Genomic DNA, 21,332 nt, shown 5'->3' on the forward strand with positions numbered 1-21,332 from the left:
TTCAGTGTGGACTCGCACCAAAACATTAGAGCAAACCAAGGGCCAAATCAGAAAATCTGGTTCGGGTCGAGAGCAACCATGCCTGCCGGCTGTCGGCTGCCGCCGCCGCGCAGGCCTTATCCTCCGTCATCGTCTTCCCGGGCCATTCGAAAATCCGACGCCCACCATGATGGTGATGCAATTCCTCTCGCTCCCCACCGCCTCCTCGCCCACTCCCAGCCCCAGGGCGACCTTCAAGCCCGTCGCCTCCTTCCGCCGCCCCTCCCCGCCTCCGCCTGCGCCCCCTAAACCTTCTCCTCCACCACCCCCGCCGCCTCCTCCCACGAACCCCCTCGCCTCCAAGCTATGGCTGTCCAGCAAGCTCTCCCCGCCGCCTCCTCCACCCCCTCCGCCGTCGCTCGAGGCGATAGAGGAGCCTCCGTCGCCTCCGCCACCGCCGGAACCGGAGCCGCTGCGGCAGGAGGACTTCCGGCACAAGGGCAAGGTCTTCGTGGGGAACCTCCCGCTGTGGGCGCGTAAGCCGGAGATCGCCGAGTTCTTCCGCCAGTTCGGCCCCCTGGAGAAGGTGGAGCTCGTGCGCGGCCACGACGACCCCGAGCGCAACGTTGGCTTCTGCTTCCTCTACTACGGGGGCGACGACCCCGAGGCCGCGGCGGAGCGGGCGGTCGAGTTGGACGGGGTGGAATTCCGGGGAAAGTCTCTCACCGTGCGACTCGACGACGGCAGGAAAGGGAGGGCCAGAGCGGAGGAGCGGGCGCGCTGGGTCGAAGCCGGGGAGCGGCGGGAGGCACTCTCGCCGTGGCACAAGGGCAGGGAGGAGGCGTGCCGCGAGTTCCGGAGGGTGCTCGAGTCGCGGCCCGAAAACTGGCAGGCTGTCGTCTCTGCTTTCGAGCGGATACCCAAGGTAGCTTCGCCCATCACCTCACCATTATCACCCGTGCTTATTTTTTTTACTGTATGTAGGATGCCATTTACGCAATTGCAAGGTGTAGGCAGTGTCATATGCTGAAGAATGCAGAGATGGGTGAACTTCTCCTGTCTTTGTGCTATCATCTGCAAACGTTGCTGGGATACCAGCTCTGCTTAGAACCAGCTTTGCTAGCATGTCACTGAATATGTCCATCTTCTTGTCTAGTTCTAGAGAGGATTACAATGTTACATGTGTCTGTTTGATGTCATTTCCAATCATGAGCTCATAGCAAAACTTAATCTCCAACTTGATTTGTATTAGCATCATGCAGCTATACCCCTGATAATTTTTACATAAACTTTGCTACCTTGGCCTACGATTTGTTAGAGATCTGGGAATTGGTGGTCATTTAATTTGTTTTATGTGGACAATCATGTTTCGGTTGCTTTTTTTTTTTTGCATCTAGTACCCCAGCCTCTGCACATTTGTGTGGGTAAGGCTTGGGGCTTAAAAACAACCCTTCCCCAGACCCCGCACAGTGCGGGAAGCCTACGGCACTGGGTAGTCATGTATTAAATATTAACAAGTTCCTTCCTACAAAAGTTCCATAGCTCCTTTGCTCAATGTGCAGGGCTCCAAATGAAGGGGGAAATATGTAGGTTGATTTTTATTTTCTTTTGAGTTTATGATCAGAATATAGAGTTGTCTCATAGTTTTAAGGTTTTCCTTTGGTGGCAATGTGGCATTACTTATAGTCTCTTTTTATCTTGATTTTTCACTTTTCAGCCATCAAGGAGGGAATTTGGTCTGATGGTTGTGTATTATGCCAAGCGAGGTGATAAGCATCATGCTCGTGCAACATTTGAGAACATGAGAGCAAGAGGAATAGAGCCCAATTCGTTTGTCTTCACAAGGTAAGTGCATCGTTCATTCATTCATGTTGTTTGAAACTTCCTCCGATCACAAATATAAGTCCATCTAAGTTTGTGCTAAGTCAACTCTGTCAGTTTTTCTTTACTTTACTATATTCAATATCATATGCCTGTATGTATGTGAATGACTGGCAAATTAGCTCTATCAATGTCTCTATGCTGGCTTGTCTCCTGCATTAAATTTACTTCATTTCATGCAGCCTTGTTCACGCTTATGCAGTTGCTAGAGATATGCGTGGTGCACTTTCATGCATTGAGGAAATGAAATCTGAGGGCCTTGAGCTGACAGTTGTTACTTATAGTATCCTTATCGCAGGATATGCCAAAATCAATGATGCTCAGTGAGTATTTCTCCTTTCCCCCATTACCTCAGCATTGCTCTATGTGCTACTCAACATTCTTTATTCCAGGATTCTGATATAGCCAGAACTGTCCTTTCATATATGATACTCGGTCTTTTCATTTCTAGTCTTTCTCATATCAGTAGTTCAGTACCCTTGGTTTCTTGCTAATCATTTTACCTTGTTCTGGAAGATCTGCAGACAACTTGTTCAAAGAAGCTAAGACCAAGCTAGACACTCTGAACGGAATCATATATAGCAACATTATACATGCTCACTGGTTAGTAGTTACTGGATACCAGATTCATAAATATCGTAAACATAAGGAAAAAGATTATACAGCTATCAGGAAAATGATTGCTAGTTTGCTACATTGTCTTTTTACCAATAGATTATGTTAGAGCACTCAGATATATGTACTTTTGCAGCCAATCTGGGAATATGGATCGAGCAGAAGAGCTGGTCCGTGAAATGGAAGCAGATGGAATTGATGCTCCTATTGATGTTTATCACAGTATGATGCATGGGTATACTATCGTTCAGGATGAAAAGAAATGTCTAATTGTGTTCGAAAGGCTGAAGGTATGGAAGGCATGCCATGTGTTCCAAAGAAAGTATTGCTTTTACATTTATTATGATCACCTTCTTAACCTACAATATGTTTGAGGCTTTTGATATGGGATGGAAGGGGGATGAAGTGCTGTATTGCTCAATCTGATTCGAAGTTTTTTCTCACTTTGCAGGAGTGTGGCTTCAAACCATCAATAATATCTTATGGTTGTCTTATTAACCTGTATGTCAAGGTTTGTTCGTCTCTTTGTATGTTCTCATGTATTGCAGCCCGACCATCGTGCTGAATATGCTTTGTTTTTTCTTCTATCGTTTTCCTTTTGGGGTCAATGCATCAAAGTGCCTCCATTATACTAGTTCTTGGAAACTTCAATGGAAGGATGATTGACAAAATAAAATACTTCAAGTTCAGTTTTCATTTAAACCGTGAGGTCATAAAATTGTTTGACAAATCATTTGATCTTGAAGATTTATATTGTTTGTACATCCCTCTGTGCACATTTTTGAATGAAAAACAATAACTGATGCTGGTTTGGAATTTCTCTTTTCAGATTGGGAAGGTTCCCAAAGCCTTAACTGTTAGCAAAGAAATGGAATCAAGTGGTATCAAACATAATAACAAAACTTACTCTATGCTGATCAATGGATTTATCCATTTGCATGACTTTGCAAATGCTTTTGGCATATTTGAGGGCATGCTAAAATCAGGTTTGCAGCCTGATCGTGCCATATACAATTTGCTGATAGAGGCATTTTGTAAGATGGGAAATATGGATCGTGCTATTCGCATATTGGAAAAAATGCAGAAGGAACGAATGCAAGCATCAAATAGAACATTCAGGCCTATCATAGAAGGTTTTGCAGTTGCTGGAGATATGAAAAGGGCTCTGGATACCCTTGATCTGATGCGGCGAAGTGGCTGTGCTCCTACTGTAATGACTTTCAATGCCCTTATCCATGGGCTAATTAGAAAGCACCAGGTATATTTTCAACTACATGTTAGGTTCTTCACACTCAGACTTACTTCTGGCATGATCCCTTTTTTTTGTGTGTGTGTGTGTGTGCTCGCACTTCACACTCAGACTTACTTCTGGCATGAGCCCTTTTTTTGTGTGTGTGTGCTCGCAGGTTGAAAGAGCCGTTTCTGTGCTTGAAAAGATGTCTATTGCTGGCATTGCACCAAATGAGCATACATACACTATCATTATGAGAGGTTATGCTGCTGTTGGAGATATTGGAAAGGCTTTCGAGTATTTCACCAAAATCAAAGAGAATGGTCTAAAGCTTGATGTGTACATTTATGAAACATTGCTCAGAGCCTGTTGCAAATCAGGAAGGATGCAAAGCGCCTTAGCAGTCACACGAGAGATGAGCTATCAAAAGATACCAAGGAATACATTCATATATAATATTTTGATCGATGGGTAGGTACTAATATAAGCACATTAGTTAAGGCCAATTAACTTCATTTCTATCCGGTCTTATGGCATCTGAATATTTTTAGTTTTCTACTGCCTCAGTAAAAGGAAATCTTTGCAATTTGATCTCTTTTAACATTTTCTTTTACATATACAACTCTTGGGAAACAATTTTGAAAATGGACCTTTTTGCACAGCATCATGACATTTGGTGCCATTGTAGAATAGCACATTGCTGTGACATTTGGCGCTTTCTTTTATTTTGGACTGGCAGGATCCTACAAGGCAACGATTATGGTGCCAAATGTCAGGTTGCTGGGCAAAATGGTCCTTTTTCAGAGATTATTACCCTATGGGGCCCATTTGTGAAAAATATTTTCAAAAAGGATGAAATACAAAGATTTTACCTCAGCAACTCAGGCACTTTATTCATTTCATGTTGATTCATTGTTACTTGAGCCATATTATAATTTGGAGTACTAATAGTTTCTCAAATGCTTGTTAGAGATTGTATTTTATTGTATCATCACTTATATTCCATGCAGTTGGGCTCGGAGAGGAGATGTCTGGGAGGCAGCAGATTTGATGAAACAAATGAAAGAGGATGGAGTTCCTCCTAACATCCATACATATACATCCTACATAAATGCTTGCTGCAAAGCAGGAGACATGCAGGTATGCCCATTTTTCATCAAAATATTTATTACTAGTTTGTGGTGACAGAGCTGGGCATGGCCTGATAGTGATAGTACGATGCAATGGGATAAGCATTAATGGATATTGTTTAAGGCAGACGAGCACAATGCTTGTATGGCCCTTCATCTTATTCTTACTGGAAGATTATGAATGTGAAAGTATTTATCCTGGCCTTTGTTGCATGCTATTTGTTAACCTCTTGTTTGAACTATTTATTGTAGAGAGCAGAAAATGTGATTCAAGAAATGACAGATATTGGATTGAAACCCAATGTCAAGACATATACCACCTTGATTAAAGGTTGGGCTAGGGTGTCACTACCAGATAGAGCGCTGAAATGCTTCGAGGAGATGAAAATGGCTGGGCTTAAGCCTGATGAGGCTGCTTATCATTGTTTGGTGACCTCACTTCTCTCGAGGGCAACTGTGATGGAGGGAAGCACCTACACAGGAATTTTGAGTGTCTGTAGGGAGATGTATGAGAATGATTTGACTGTTGACCTGCGCACTGCTGTTCACTGGTCAAAATGGCTTCACAAGATTGAGAGGACGGGAGGGGCACTAACAGAAGCACTTCAGAGAATATTTCCGCCTGATTGGAATTCATCAGAAAATTTGGAGGCTTCAAAGTCTGTAAGTGATGGAGATTCTGAGTCTTGCAGTGATTCAGACTCTAGTGACAATGATGAGGATCATGGTATCGATGACCACTGATATAATATCGAGACAGTGCTAACCTTTTTGCAATCCTTCACAACTGCTTCAGGGCCAGAGTTAAGCCATCGAGGTATGCTGCGCACATGTGTGCTTAACATATGTCAAGCTTTTTCTGACCTTTGTAAAGATACGTAATAATTTAGTATGCCTATCATGAATGGGTTTACATTTACTGTAAGCTCTCGTAGCAATCATGATTTAAAGAGAAGTCTGCCCATAATGATCACTAATTGCCAGTTTGTGGAGTTTCTGATAATTTTGTTCCAGGGCACAGCTAAAACTATTTTCGAATCGAGTGTGTTTCTGATGAAGCCCTATGTATTCACGTTACAGGCTATTTTCTTGTGGACTGCCAAAGAGGAGGGTTTGGAATCTTGTTTTAAGCCACAGCTGTCTGGCCTCTGCGGCATTTCCTCAAGAGTCGCAGACGCTCAGTAACTGTTCTGCTGGGGCTGAAGGCACAGGCTGTCAATGCAACAGATGAAGGTCACTCAGTTATGTGTGTTGCTGTACAGATCAATGACTCGTAGTACAGGTAAATATTCTCTATACTCATGAGATATTGACAAGTTCTTTCTTGTTATTGCTCTATTTCTAGTGCAACCTAATTCATGAGTTAAGTTCAGTTTTGTGTAATTGGAGAAAATCAGGCTAAGCTATATTTTTACTTGGCTTATTTGATATCTGTTCCAGGTAGGGTTTTTGACTTTTTGTACAGTTGCTTGGAGCAACATTTTGCAAAAAGAAATTCTTGAATGTCTTTCGTGTTGTTCTATGTCAAATGTACCAGCCATAATAAGAAATTAAGAAGGGCGCTGCACCCATTTCATAGTATGACATTACTAGGACCTACGGGAGTAGGGGTTTGTGGGGCTATGGTTGATTACCACCTCTGTGGCTCTGTCATTGGCATTGAGCGAGCATTTCCCAGCACAGAACTGGTAACTGCACTTTATCAGGACAGTACTGCACATACAGTTTGTAACCTCTTCTCTTCATCTGATAAGCTATGAGCTGATTAGCTGAATTGTGTGCTACGGAAACCAACTGGTGATTTTAAACATGGTAAAATAGGAGTTTAAACATGATTTTAAAGCAACTTGCTAGATAATGTGTGTGGATCCTTGTCTTTGTTCTAATGAATTTACACATGGTAAAATAGGAGCTTAGATTCGTGGCTTCTGCTTTAATGCAGCCTGTGTGCCGATTGAATGGGAGGAATTCCCTCTTGAAACTGAAGTACAACTCCAATCAAGTGATACATGATGACTGTTTTCACATTTAAGGTTTCGCATCTTCCAGTACAGCAGCTTCAATCAAATGAGCCTTAACGTAGCACAGCCCGGTTCAGTGTGAGCTTGGAATTGCTCGCCCCTGTCCAAGCTGAGAGCTTTTACTAGCCTGGTCACTTGAATGCCTGCCTGCACAAGACGGCATTATATTTCTTGAGACTGGTGTGTGTGTTTGTGCGCTTGTGTGTGATATGAGCTGCGAATCTTAGCTGGCCGGTATCTTTCATTGAATCGAAAGTGGCCTCCCACATTCAAGTCTTCCCACAAGATAAAACAGTGCTTCATTTATGCCCGCTATTTATGCTTGCTTACTGCATTGCCCTTCTGAATTCATTTGCACCATAAATTTTTGCAATGAAATCTTAATTGTGGTTGCAGTGCAATACTATGTGACTTGAATGTCCTTTTCATAAATAATTCGCAGAATAAACCTTTACTATATATGTATTGAGTATGTGTTCCCTTTTTTTTCTTTCATTTGTGGAAATTCCATGTGTGTTTTCCTTCGGGGTGGGGGTGGGGGTGGGGTTAAGAAATTCCATATGCATTTTCTTAGAGAGATTTTGCAACCTTGTGACAAATAGAAAATCCGGCAGAGTGCAGTGTTTGATTGACGTTGGAAGGTGGAAGGTTAGGTCTATGGCCGTACGTGTTGTATCCAGCTTGGGTCGGATGATGGGAGGGGGAATGAGAGACGGGGAATATTTTTGTTGCTACAGGAGAAAATGCAAGTGATACGACAAGAGCGCAACAACCCCAAAAATCTCGTTCTTTAAGGAAAAAAATGCTGACTTCTGAGCTCTAGGGGTGGAGTTTCAGCTGTTTCAAAAGTTAGCAATAATGGCAGCCGTGTGTGGTGGTATTTTGCTTCATCATATCATTTGGGTGCAACCTGTAAATCTTTTCCAGACTACCCAAGTACTTCCTCCTTTCAAATTACTGTCTCATGTTTATTGAGGGTTATTTCAAGAATGGTTGACACTTGTGGTGTAGCTTTTGGGGGGTTTACCCCATATGTGTCCCTGCTTGGAGTATTCCCTTTAATTTGGCTATAAATGTGAAGCATGTCTCGGTCGAAGAAAATCTTGAAAGGTGGTTTTTGACCTTTAATTTTTCTTACCATCTATTGTCAGTATCCATAAAATCATTATTATTGTTCTGAAAAATACTTTGAATACGAACCTAGCTAGTATTGATGTAGTTTTTTTTTACGATGAACATGGGTCAGTTGATGTGAAAACTTGTAAAGTCCAACCCTAAGCTAGCAACGCACGCAACTATGCGCAATTCAATTTCATTGATTACCGCTGCAATTTCTGTACCGCTGGTCTGTGGTTGTTGGACGACATTTTGAAACAGATGCTTGCACGTGTTTGAAATGACCAAGTCCAAGCTAATCATGCACATAGACTGAGGAAACAAAAATGATTTCTGGAAACACAGTATGGATGGGCCAAAGTGGCATTTTTTCCCTAGAAATATAACGGTGGCAATTAATTTGTTCCATCGGGTTACTAAAGAAGAAGGCAAATACTAATGCTGTTACTTTTTTTTATTAGTAACCGTATGGAGCATTACTAGTATGAAACAAGTATATATTCTGGTGAAAAGCAATGTCGAGGCAGTAGTACAATACAAATAAAGGTTGTGAAGGGACCAGTGCTAGGTAGCTGGCCTGTCCCTTGTTTTGGTTTTTGGCATAGTAGCCATATAGCATGGCTGTAAAACTAATGAGCCCTGCTTGACCGACCTAAAATGACCTTGATTGCAAGTATTTTTATTTAATTTGGTGGCAACCATTGCAGCTACTGCTGCAGGAAGACAGTAGTCTTTGATTCAGAGGAGGAAGCTCAGCTCGAATTGAAGTGTATGTTGAGCAGTTGATGCACCGAAGTGGCTCGGCAGTGTCGCCATATATGCCTCCCGCCCCTCTTCACTCCACCCGCAACCGCAAGGCACGCACAGCACAGCACAGAACAGCGCTATATATAAATGCTCCGGAGCTGCACCATTCTTTCACAAGCCAACCAGCAGCAAGAGCGAGCTATATACATAGCCTCATCTCTCCTCTCCTCTCTTCCGGCCGGCCAACTATAGGCAGAGATCGAGCGAGGCAAGTGAGTAGTAAGGTGCATGAGCGGCGAGGAGCAGGGGAAGAGGTCGTCGATGTCCGGCGGGGCAGCAGAGGCGTCGTCGCCGGCGAGCTCGTGCGTGTCGTCGGACGCGGAGGACGAGGTGGTGGTGGTGCAGGCGGCGAAGCCGATGGTGGTGGTGGGTTGCCCGCAGTGCCTCATGTACGTGATGCTGTCCGGGGAGGAGGCGCAGCCCAAGTGCCCGCGGTGCAAGAGCCCCGTGCTGCTGCACTTCCTCCGCGCCGGCGCCGACGACGCCAGCAGCAGCAGCAACACCACCACCACCACCACCACCACCAAACTGCCGGCCGCCACCAGGCGCTAGCCACAGCCCACATACTACTACAGAGCTTATTCTGTCTGTCCTTGTAATATGTATTAACCCGTCATGTCGTGTGCCCAATTTAATTTGCTGCGCTGATCGATCTGTAGTTTCGTCTTCTTCCTTCATGTTTATTTCTTCACTCGTACTGGTGTTTATCAGCAGCAGTACGTTCTATATATTATTATTCTAGCTATCTGCACTAGCTAGTACTACCGTAGTATCTCCTCTCCTTTATTCGGTTAATACATAATGTTTTTCCATTTCTCTTGTTGAGTAGGAGCACGTACGTAGTAGAGCCGCTGAGTGGTTTGAAGAAGGGCAGATTTTGCCTTGCTTCGATATGATCTCCATATTATGAATGGAAAGGGGGAAAAAAGAATGAGCTAGCTGCATGGTTCGGTATTCTCATCTGTTGCACGGTGCAATTGAGCTTATCAAGACTAAGAACTAGATAGGTAACTGTACCGGCTGAGTTTCATTTCATGAAACTCTATCCTTCTCTCTTCTGGCCATATAGCAAAATTGATGTTGTGACATAGAATTTAATGCCATGGAAACGTGCCTTAGTAGTCAGCTTTATGCAGTGCAGGATAGAATTAAATGGCTGCGCTACTTTTAATTAAATTTTGGGTAGAGTAGCCTGTGAGCATCCCATCCAGCTCGCTTAATTAGGGCTAGAAGAAGAGCGGAAAGGAGAGCAATAATATAATGGGGGGGGATGGATGGATGCATCATGTGTAACTTGTGTGCATCTTAATTATATTGCTGGTTAATTATTGGGCAGATATATAGATGCATGCATGAAATGCAATAGCAATGGCTACCTGAATCATCATGTAATAAACGTGACTTTACTGATAATTATATAGGAAGATAATAATTAGGAAGGGGCAGTTGAGAGGAGGAATCGCATCGCGCTTGAATTAGCACGGCAGCAGCTGGCCTGGTGTGGTGATGAAGCTAGCACGGCCACATTTATACCCTGCTGCATCCAGTGACCGTGGAAGCAGGCCAGACTTGTCTTTGCCTTTGGTCGCGTGCTTTCTGTGCGTGCGTGCGTGAGCGAGCTACATCGGTGGGCGTCGCCTTCCTTATTCGACTCCATCCATTCGAAACACAGCACTTTACATGGGCCGGGCCATAGTGCGGCCCAGAAACGCAAGAAACAAAAAAAAAAGCAGGCGGCATCGCGTCCGTCGCTTCTAAAATTGAACGGCCTCTGCTCAATCTTCTCAAAATAAAAAAAAAAGTCCTTACCGTTCGTTGAGTTTGAGAAAAGAAAGGCAGGAGATTCGAGTGGGTGGGCATCGCATCTCGGGCACGCGGCCCCAAACGGAACGGAACGGCGCGGCGGCAAACCATGGTCTCCACCCAGCAGCTAGGCTTTTTATGCCGACCGGCCCCGGCCGCCGGGTTGCATTGCAATTGCTTGTCTTGCTCCGATCCTCACCGCCGTGCAAATAAATTAATAAAAATGACTTCCGGCTGCTGGAGGAGCTGGAGCGCGGCGAGAAGGGCATCGGCGACGGCACCGTCAGCTACGGCATGGACGACGGCGACGACATCTTCATGCGCTCATGGACAGGAACCATCATAACGTACGTACGTACCTTTATTTATCTGTTGATGGATCAGCCATCGTATGTAGCAGCTACTGTCTAGTAGTAAGATAATTCAGCCATCTACCATCTACTGTACATACATGGGGTCCGTGCACGAGGGCCGCATCTACCAGCTCAAGCTCTTGTGCGCCACAAGGACTACCCCGACAAGCCGCGCGCCCACCGTGCGATTCCACTCCAGGATCAACCTCACCTGCGTCAACCCCGGACACTGGCCACGTACGTCGTCGTCCCTCTATCGTAACACAACAATTACTAATTAATATAACTTGCTTCTTCATTAATCCATGCACAGATTACTAATTCAACGTACAGGTTGAAGGCAACAAGTTCCAGATGCTCTCCAACTGGCAGCGGGAGTACACCATGGAGCACATCCTCACGCAGCTCAAGAAGGAGATGGCGGCGCCGCACAACCAGCGGCGGAGCCAGGAATTTGCGGCTGGGTATGCCAAGTTTCAAAGCAAATGCACAATATAATGGACGATAAGTTATAATGATCATAACAAAGCCATAATAGTAACCAAAATTTAAGTTCTAAACATGAATAATTAAATAATATTACAGAACAGTGGTCCGAGAGGGCCACCGGTCAGAGGAGGGCCTTGGACGTCGTTGTCTTGGCCGCCGGTGCCCGGTGGGCTGGTGGTAGACACCTTCTATTCTTCGCAACTCGCGCTAGCAGAAGAGGACGCAAGCCATGGCCCATGTGGGCGAGGACATGAGGTCGCGAGGCCCGGTTGCCGATCACCAGAGTGGGGGAGCATCCGAGCGGAGAGCCACCGTCACGTCGAGCACCGAGCACCGACTGGACGCGACTCGCATAGCAGGACACGAGCGGTACTCCGCAGCGTTGAGATCACATGAGGGACGTAAGTTTCTGCATTTCTAGGCTTGGTTCGTGAGCTTTGGTGTATTGAGCCAATGAACCATATTTGACAGTATAAGAGCAACTCCAAAAGACTCTCTATATCTTTCCTCTCATTGCTAGGAATAGAGATTTTGATGGAAAAATACCCTACAACAGTTTATCTAAGTGGTTATCCAAATGTAGCCATCCCCTGTTCTGTATTTCTTGCTAACTAAAGATAGATAACGAAAATGGTTTTCTAGAGTGTACACAAGATATATAAAAGCTGTTGGAGAGTGAAAACATATAGAAAACAACTTTGATATAGAAGGTTCTTCAAATGATAATTTAGATAGTGCGTTTTAGAAAGACTCTTGGAGATGCATCTATATATCTTTACTAGTATTTCCTTTCAAATCTTGGGTATGCCAAGGAATACAGGGGCATACCCCTAGCTCCGCCCATGCGCACAACCGCAAGCTCGTGCAGCCGCCGGAAGGGACTTTCTTCGCCCAACAACAAAATCATCATTATTAATGTACTATATATATATAAATATAATTACTCCTACTAATCCTTTGGGTGCTGAGCGTGTGCTGCTTTAATTTATTGCCCCCTCTAAAAAAAAAGCTATGCTATGCTTGTCCGTACGTGCCGCCACCGGCGATCAGATTTTCTGCTCTTTTGCTGCCTCCTGCCTCACACTACCACGACGCACGATCAGATTTTCCCGGCCGTTTGCGCTGCTGCGTTCGGCACGGCCCCCCTAGCTTTGCTAGTATAATTAATGCTTTGCATTATTGCCACGGTGAAGAGACAAGAGGGTACGAGTTCTAGAGCACTGCCACTTGCCTCCGAAAGCAACAACGTTCCATTCGTCGTACTAATGAAAACATTTGCCAAACAAGTTAGTTAGAAGGCAAAATAGTCAAGTTCGTCCCTCAACTTTATTGCAAGGCTCAAATTTGTCCCTCAACTTTTATTTTAGAGTCATATCCATCCTTATGCTGATATTATACTCCATAATAACATTATATAAATGCAAAAAGTCTTTTTTACCATTAGCTTCTTCTTCCCCTCCTTTTAATTTTCACTCTTCATGCGCCCACAATACAATGCGATGCAAGGATAAATAAACATCTATGCCACAAATTTAACACTTGTGATGTTCGGCTTCTAAACGCACTGATGCTCATGCCACTACACTAATTTGCTTGCATTGGCTAAATATTTTTTAGTAATAATAAATTGTTGAGTAATTTAGAAGGGGAAGGAGACAAGGGTAGAGAGGACTTTTTGCATAAATCTCATGTTATTATGGAGTATAATATAGCATAAGGATGAATTTGGCCCAAAAATGAAAGTTGAAGTTCTGTATTAGCCTATATGAAAGTTGAGGGATGAAATTGACCCTTCAATCAAAGTTGAGGGACCAAAACATCTATTTTGCCAAGTTAGAATTCAAGGCACCTTTCCGTTGCCTTGACAACAAATAAAATAACCAAGGGTACGGTACCACACACAAACTTGAATATATACAGTATTTTTTTTAGTGCAGACCCAGTCGACCTCCCTTGAACTCTCGGGAGCGTTTTGGTAGGGAACGGCAGTGCGCACGTTGATTGGGCATGCAGATAGAAATGGGGGCTCCCTCTGGGATTGCGGTGGCTCTGCCGGCTATGAGCCAGGGGGAGCAACATGGACAGTAGAGATAAGTTCATACTTGCTCTTGTGTGCACGTGCTTGATTTGTGCTTTGCTTGGTGTGTACACGTGCTACTCTGATATATATAGTTTGATGACTGGAACTGATGGAGAAAGGAATAGACGCCTGCATGCGCGCATGTTGAGCGTGTGCTACTAAGAGCAAGAGCAGTAACCCAGCGTGTGCTACTAAGAGCAAGAGCAAGAGCGTGTGCATGTGGAAACGATCTAATAAAAGAAAGGGGATGAATGTGGTTGGGTTGAGCTAGTCTGCATTATTACTAGTGGATTGCGCGCGCGTTGCGCGCGCTCATAATTTCATTGAATTACTGGAGGTAATTATCATGGTAAGAGAAGTTTTTTTTCACAGGAGTCGTGCATTTATAGGAATGGTATTTTTTTTTTCACATTTGACAGTGAAAAGAGAAACCGAAAGATTGGAGTTAAAGATGTAGGAAAATAGCACTCTAGGCGCGCACTCATATTTGCTTTGTATCTATTTTATTATTTAGAATTTCATGAAATAGAAAATCTAGTTAAATATATGTAAGCTCTGTAAGTGATAATAAAGTTGCAATCTAAATACTGGAACTTGTAACATTATTACATTCATATTATTTATCGGGGAACATAAAAACATCAGGCCAAATTTATGGTTAATACAAGGAAATTTTATTATTTTACATTTTGCCTAGGGAGTAGTAACTATCAACTACATAGTTTAAGCTACTTTGAAATTTAGCATAACCTAATTTGTGGTGGTCCGAGAGGAGTGACCTTCCCAATATAGACGTAGATGTCCTGCAGGGTTTTGAACTTAAAAACTATTAGTACTATAGTAACCACACAAGATTTAAAAAATATAAACCTTTCTATTTAATGACGTGACAGCTGCTGAGCCAGAATTGCACCTGCAAATTAGGTCCCTGCAACAAATAATTGCTTTCTTGCTCTACTGAGATTCAGTTATTGGATGTTCTTGCTGTGAATAACACTTTGTGATTTGAGACCAAAGATTGTTCGGAACAGGTGCAATGTTGTGCCAGGTTACTTGCATAATGTTGATAAAAAAATACTGCAATTGGCAGTAGAAGCTGTAATAGAAGAGAGTTTTGGACCCTGATAGAGTTAGGAATGTACCTTGAAATCAGGATTCCTGCAAGATTTGTCATTGGGAAAACATGTGTTATCAGTAGCAAAATGGTTATTAGGAGTATATTATTTAAGTAATCAAATGCTAATGAGTAAATATAACATACCTAAAAATTAGGTGGAAAAATGATGAGTCAATGGAGCTAGTAGGATGCAGGTAGGAACTACACGCTGGTTTAGCAAAAATAAATACAGTTGCAAGTTGCAGTAAACAATCTAGCTGTATAGCCCTTAAGCATCAACATATATAATAATGATTCTTTTAACATGTATGGATACCTAAGTATTTCATCTGAATATGTGTTCAAGTTTAAAAAAGAACTTAAGAGTGCTGGTGCAGCCAATACCTTGAACTAAGCCAACTCCTCTAGCTCTTAAAAAAATTATGAACATACTTCCCACCAGTAGTAAAAATTATAAACGTGACCATATATTGTCCAATGCTGGAACATACAGGAAGTCATTGTTGGTTCAGGCCACCATATGTTTTGATCATGAGACAACTATTCAAGGCCTGCAACTCTAAAGAACAGAGCATTAGTCAACTATGTTTTATATTTCCTTTTCACCATAACAATAAACAATTAATGTAAAAAAGTATTGGTTCGGGGCATTATTCAACTTTGCTTCGCATTTAATGCATCACCTTCAAAATTGTTTCCCCTCAAAGCAAGAAACGTCCATAAATTTTGTGGCTACACTGCAGGATGCAAGCATTGAGCTACTGGCTTGCTAGACTGCCAGTGCCAGCCCCGTTCCCATCGAATTGCTCCTCTCCCAAATCAAACCACTCCACACTGGGTCAATCTTCTGTCCACCCATGGGAAAAGGAAACTAAAGCACAGAGGTCAATAGGAGGCGAAGTAGAAAAGAATTTTGTGCCTAGATGAATGGTCCTGTGGCAATACAAATTAGTTCTCATTTATTAACTTCAGTCCACTGGAAGTAGTAGAGCATAAGCAATTAAGTATTAAAGTTGTAAATCATATAGATCGAACCAACAACCAGTCAAAGTACAGGGAAAATTCTAACCAGGCAGGTAGGCCCGTTGTTTATGTGGTTAGAGCACTACGGGCAGATGAAACAACTAATATCTTCATGTTGACCTCCTCATAAGCATTCTGTCGAACACTTTGGAAGTTGCTGCCAAGGTGTATGTACTTGAATCATAAGGGGTGCAGGAGGCACAGGAGGACAGCGTATACGTATATGTAGAATCACAACCGCCATTCAGTACTCACTGAAGAAGACGGAAGTGAGATGCATCAGCAGCAAGAATGGGAGAGGGGGAATTGGGGAGGTGGTGCTCAAGGGTCGTACCGGGAAGAAGCGAGCTCACATTGCGTTGGAATTCCCAGGGTCAGCCATGGCCACGGCTGGCCACTCGCAAGCCGGTGCGTGCCCTCAATCCTCCCAGGAGCCGGGTGGAAGGTGGAGGTCAACCTCCCCTTAGCCAACGGCGCTGCTGCGGAGCTTGACGTGGTGATGTTGGAGACTGTCTCGAGGCGCAAGGATGTGATGGTGAAGGGCGTGGTGAGAGGCACGTCAGACAGGCGAGCCTCAGCCTCTTGAGCGCGCCGCAGCCGGACGACTCCACGGGGGACGGCGAGGCAACGCGTGGAGGAGGAGGCGAGCTGGCGGGCGGCCACGACGAGGGCATGCCGCGGGCGCACGGGGGACGGCGAGACGATGCGGAGACGCGCAGAGGAGGCGGGTTGACGGGCGGCCACGACGAGGGCGGCTGCGAGCTGGCGCCTGGTCTGGCGGCGGGCCGACGCCGGCGCCACCTTGCCAACGCCGTGTCCTCCCGCTACTAGCGCCGGCTGTCCACCAGGGGAGAAGAAAGGTCTGGAAGCGGGGATATTTTTTACCGTAATAGCGAAGGACGGATGGGGTGACGGGTGAGGTGAAACGGGAGTCGTAGATGCGGTGAATCGATCGATGCCATCAGAAATCGTAGGGACGGTCCAATTTTTTCTGACGTGGATAGCCTGCGAGCTCACGGAGCCCAGTCGGAATAATATATAGAAATTGGTATGAGGACGGTTGGGCCGCCTGGGCGCATGCATTGCATGTTGAGGAAGAATTTGTTATTTGTGCACACGCGCGTTCGTTGCGGCGGCCAGGAAAAAACTAAATGACGACCTGTCGCGCTACAGGCTAGCGCGCAACTATTGAGCCCAGCAGGCCGCCGGTCTTTTTCCCATGATTATCCTAGTGCTACACCGCCGGCTTTTTCCCCATAGTTATCATAGTGCTACACGGAAACGTTGTTGACTTGTTATGTGACAGATCATAGTCTGTGCACGTGGTCCACTCCTCCACGCGCCCTTGCAGGGGCGGTTATACATAGCTTTAGGCGATGACTAGAAAGGACGTGCGGCGTTGCCGCGCTGGGCCATTGCTGGTCCATTTGTTTATATAGATGACAGAGCTTGTTTCTGTCTTTTGCCTGCAAATGTCCGAATACAGTGTATTTTGAAAATGATTGTAAGAGAGTGCCGTAAGCGAAACCAATTGAATGCGCATTATAATTCTGAGGTTGTGCTGTCTGAAAAGAAGTGGCCAGGCGTCAGCTTACGTTGTCGCCTCTGCTGAACATGACATCCAACTTATGAAATATCACCAAAACAGTAGTTCATAGTGTGAACACCGATATATACTATGCTGAGTATATATCAGTGTTCATAGTAGTTCATGGTTCTATATATAATATATAAATATATTTCATAAGAGGCACATTTAGTGTTGCAAATATGACAGAACCCCACTTTGAAGGAACAGTAAGGAGAGTGGCATTATATACAGCAAAATGAGAGCCACTGCAAAAATATTGTGGGTATGAGTTGTGTTTGGCTGTCATACAGGAAGCCACAAAAGGTAGTTGTGTAATATATTTTGCAAAAGTATAATATATTTCATAAGCACCAAAATAGTTGTCACATGGCCAATATCTGGAAAAAAAAGAGAAGGCACTGTTGAAACAATATATGTAAAAAATAGAGTACAGGATTGTGGCAACTAAGTTTACAAAGTCTAAGCTGAAATGTGATATTTTTAGTATGGAATGCAGAAAATTCAGCAATTTAATATTGGCAGCAAAGTTTTATATGAATTCCTCTTCAATCTTTGAAGTAGCAATATGCAAAAGTAAAAGATCTTGTTTCGAATAATCAGCTTATCATTTTTTTAGTTCTCTAATATTAATTAGTTGTGCAATAATATGCTAGTTCTGACGATTTTATATTTTGTGCTGATGTTCCTGCTTCTTGTGCTGATGATTGAGTGTTTAACAATGGGAGTACTGCCTGCTTTCCATGACGATCTTTTATCAACAGAATTTCAAATGATGAATGTTCAGTCCTCATATTCTTTTAATTTTTATATAGAATCCTTACGACAAATGTGAACTCGTGGCCAATCCATTGTGAAATGTCACTTGGAATTATATCCGGGTCATTGTTTTTCCTTAATGTTTCAGCACTTTTACCAATAAGTTCAGTAGCTCTTCTTTCGAACATGATGAACTCAAGAGTATATGTGCCATCTGCATTATTATAAATGGTATTTTGTACCTGTACATGAAACATTGCAAGTATTTATTTGATTATTTTAATTTAGTAGAGTGGTGAAATAAGTACTGTTTTATCTAGGTTTAGTAGTTCTTACTTCCATTCAAATTGTTTTGAAGGGCAGCCTCCATCCTTTGTACACTGGAACCCATCAGATGTTGATATTATTTTTTATGAGCATATGCGACAAGCACGATAGCACCAATGTTGTTTCTCTATTATTCCTATGATTGTTATAGTGCACTCATATCGTTTATCCTCTAAGATAAAGTACTTTAAGATCATAGGCTTGGATACGATATATAAGATGGAAATAGTACATGTTAATGAAGTTCTCAATATGTACCTTTTGAGTGAAAAGATCTATGTCATTCAGCTGTAACTGATTCTTTTCTTCAAAAGCTACATGAGTCTGATCTTCATTTGGTAAAACAATTTTTTTAACAGGTGTTGCGTCCACCGGTAAGTTCAAAGATAAATAAATTAAATACGAGTATTTAGAAATACCATGTATGAATAGAGTTGCCTAGTTTGGAATCCCCTGGATTTACAGAATCTAGATTGGGTAGTTGCTTAGGCTATGTTTCCCAGAGCAGCATATGACAGTGCCTATGAAAAAGAGCAGCTCAAGATGCAAGATCCGTCTCACAGACAATTTTATCGAGCACTTGGTGTGCACCAGCTGATAGAGGGCGAGCAGAGCATAGCAGAGCCTGCAGAGGAAGGAATGAAAGACTAGCTTCCACCAGATTGCCCAATCGCCTCCCTCTTAGCTATAATCTCCAATCTTTTCCTACCGGCAATCTGAGACCTTCTCGTCCCATGGTCGACCGATGGAAGGAAATGAATGAGGAGGAGCCTCAATGGACGAGCTGTTCGTCGGGTCGCCGCAGCGCGGCGCCTACCACCGGGCAAGCGCATCGAGTCACCGGTTCTCTGTAGGCGGCGAGCCCGGCATCGCGCCTCCATCTGGCCTAGACTGGGCCTTGGTCTTGAGGCGCCGGCAGCTGCCGCATTTGGGCCGCGGCTCGTGCTTCGCTTGGTCACCGGGCAGACTCTGACCCGGTCCCGCAGCCGCGCTCGCGCTCGAGGCGGCATGTCCCTTCACTCGAGGCGGGGGCGGCGCCTAGGTATGTGAGGTGACCGGATGCTTGGAGAGGTAGCAGGCGGGGAGGAGGCCGTCGAGGATAATGCGGTGAGGTGAGGACACGGCCACAAGGAGGAGAAGGCGGACGTGGAAGGAGGATTCCAGACTCGTTGGGAAGGGCGAAGGTTGTTTATCCAGGGCTGCTGAATGGGACGTCCGATGTGCATCTGATGGCAACCGAGAAATTTGATGTCGTGGCCCAATGTGAGCTCGGGGAATAACCCAACTTTCGATTGTTAAAGATTTTGCAAACTATCACCTGAAGTGGACGCTTTGGGTAGCCCATTTAACTATTGCTTATGTTTTCCCGAGACAATCTGTCCATACATGCAAAAGTAGACAAAATGCTAACATCATCCACATGCATGCAAAACCGGAATTGAAAAAAAAACTATAACTCTTAAGCCGAGCATCCAAATTAATTTTGGATTGTACCATTATCTTTCTTATGACAAGATCTTCAAAACAAGACCACACTTACCTATATTTGTACAATAATTTTTTAAAAGCACTTTTTAATGATAAATACATAATTTCAGAAACTGGGAACAAATACTTGTAACACCTCTGGGGTTTAGCACTGTTTTAAACATGCAATTAACATTTAAAGACCAAGTTAATTACATCAGGCTTTTCACATACGTATATGTATATGTGCATATGTGCAAATGTACGCGTGCAGTGACATATACATTGCTTTAATTTTCAAATCAATCCACTCGTGCCTATGAAATTGAGTAGGGACCTTTCCCTTATCTTAATTAACAAATGACTAGTTGGAATCTAGGGGAGAAAACAAAATTTTGCACATAAAATGATAAGTCATTCGAATCACGGTTTTTGGAAATTCAAAATAATTTTTAAACCATAACTCGAATGAAATTTTGCCCAACACGAAAGTTGTAAATCTTCGAATTTCCTACAACTTTGATGTTCACCGTTTTTCGAGTTTCAATATAAAAATTTGAATCATTTTGAGTCAAACTTTGGTTGACCCTCATCTCTCTCTTCTTCTTCTCTCTCCCTCCTCTATTTTCCCTGCCTACAGCAGAGCTAGCGGCGCTAGGCCTGCCGCAGCTCGCTGCGCCGTCCCGGCGAGTACTGCCCGGCCATGAGTGCCTCTCTTGCACGCCCCGCTGACCTTCCCTCCCATCCCATCATTGCTGCAGCACGCCTCCTCCTCGCTGCGCCCCTGCTCGGCTTCGATGGCGCTCCGCGACGCTGCCGTGGCAACAAACGAGCACGCCATGGCGCACGCGCCTGCCCGAGACACTGCCCGCGGCCGGCCTTCAATGCCGCGCGCCACCGACACCCCCAGCCCCTCCAGTAGCTCCATCCCCTCCCTTGGCTCGCTATAACAGGGCACATACCCCCTGCTCACGGACAGAATGCCGCACGCCATTAGCGTCGCTTCCAGCTCGTCGTCGACCTCCTCCGTCCGCCCATCCCCCATCCTCAAGATATAAAAACTCAAGTGTTGTGTATGTCATTTTATGTGATTTTGAGTATAGGATATCGTACTATCAAGGGGGATGCAACATCAGTGGTTTGACATTACTAAAAGTGCTCATAGCTATCCCATGTGAGAAAAATCAGAGAGAAACACTTGAGAGCAGAAAACCTACTGTGACCGGTCTGACCGGTCAAGCCGACCGGTCTGACCGGTCTGAGTCCAACGACTAGTAATTTCAAACCGACCGGTCTGGGGGACCGGTCTAACTCTGACAGAGCAATGACTAGTTTATGAGAGAGGGGTATTTATACCCCACACCCTCACCCATTCGTGGGTGCTGATGCCATTACATTCCAGAGCCATCTCTGAGCCGTGAAAGCACTTGAGAAGTCCCCCCCAACCTCTCTTTGTGAGATTTGAGTGAATCAAGATTAGATCCCTGAGTCGGGTTGAGTGAAACCTTTGCTAAGAGAGCATTTGAGCAGTGAGAGTATAAGCCAT

General features: G+C 44.2%; 2 protein-coding genes and 1 long non-coding RNA gene across 9 annotated transcripts; 2 read left to right on the forward strand and 1 right to left on the reverse strand.

Moving 5' to 3' along the window:
• Positions 1 to 86: 86 nt before the first annotated feature.
• On the forward strand, positions 87 to 10,063 carry LOC120642165 (pentatricopeptide repeat-containing protein At5g04810, chloroplastic-like). 7 transcript variants are annotated; one of them, XM_039918580.1, is made up of 12 exons: positions 105 to 904; positions 1,697 to 1,824; positions 2,043 to 2,183; positions 2,377 to 2,463; positions 2,612 to 2,765; positions 2,927 to 2,986; positions 3,305 to 3,733; positions 3,882 to 4,177; positions 4,717 to 4,846; positions 5,089 to 5,653; positions 5,917 to 6,118; positions 6,277 to 6,610. In XM_039918580.1, exons 1-10 carry the CDS (start codon positions 167 to 169, stop codon positions 5,578 to 5,580), a joined length of 2,655 nt encoding a protein of 884 aa, XP_039774514.1. In that variant the 5' UTR covers positions 105 to 166; the 3' UTR covers positions 5,581 to 5,653; positions 5,917 to 6,118; positions 6,277 to 6,610. The 7 variants fall into 7 exon arrangements, with proteins under 7 accessions (XP_039774513.1, XP_039774514.1, XP_039774515.1 ...); XM_039918581.1 differs by lacking the exon at positions 6,277 to 6,610 and adding an exon at positions 6,779 to 7,258 and having other exon boundaries at positions 115 to 904; XM_039918585.1 differs by lacking the exon at positions 6,277 to 6,610 and adding an exon at positions 9,610 to 10,063 and having other exon boundaries at positions 135 to 904.
• A 949-nt stretch (positions 10,064 to 11,012) lies between these two features.
• LOC120642166 lies at positions 11,013 to 12,007 on the forward strand. Its single transcript, XR_005662529.1, has 2 exons — positions 11,013 to 11,173; positions 11,270 to 12,007. It is a non-coding gene; the product is annotated as an uncharacterized LOC120642166 (long non-coding RNA).
• A 2,047-nt stretch (positions 12,008 to 14,054) lies between these two features.
• LOC120640396 lies at positions 14,055 to 20,831 on the reverse strand. The gene is made up of 3 exons (XM_039916224.1): positions 20,520 to 20,831; positions 15,980 to 16,650; positions 14,055 to 15,899 (listed from the first exon to the last, which is right to left on the reverse strand). The coding sequence occupies exons 1-3, from the start codon at positions 20,829 to 20,831 to the stop codon at positions 15,890 to 15,892; spliced, it is 993 nt and encodes a 330-aa protein (XP_039772158.1). The 3' UTR covers positions 14,055 to 15,889.
• Between the last annotated feature and the right edge of the window lie 501 nt (positions 20,832 to 21,332).

The sequence above is a fragment of the Panicum virgatum genome, chromosome 7K (genome assembly GCF_016808335.1).
Source record: "Panicum virgatum strain AP13 chromosome 7K, P.virgatum_v5, whole genome shotgun sequence".
NCBI lineage: Eukaryota > Viridiplantae > Streptophyta > Magnoliopsida > Poales > Poaceae > Panicum > Panicum virgatum.

Excerpts from the sequence above, each read along its gene's own strand:
- LOC120642165 (XM_039918579.1), top strand. The coding sequence starts at position 167 with ATGATGGTGATGCAATTCCTCTCGCTCCCCACCGCCTCCTCGCCCACT. Across the intron at positions 2,464-2,611 it reads AACATTATACATGCTCACTG|CCAATCTGGGAATATGGATC; the intron begins GTTAGTAGTTAC and ends GTACTTTTGCAG. Across the intron at positions 4,178-4,716 it reads TATAATATTTTGATCGATGG|TTGGGCTCGGAGAGGAGATG; the intron begins GTAGGTACTAAT and ends TATTCCATGCAG.
- LOC120640396 (XM_039916224.1), bottom strand. The coding sequence starts at position 20,831 with ATGGGGGATGGGCGGACGGAGGAGGTCGACGACGAGCTGGAAGCGACG. Across the intron at positions 16,651-20,519 it reads ATGATGGGATGGGAGGGAAG|GCTATCCACGTCAGAAAAAA; the intron begins GTCAGCGGGGCG and ends GTGAGCTCGCAG.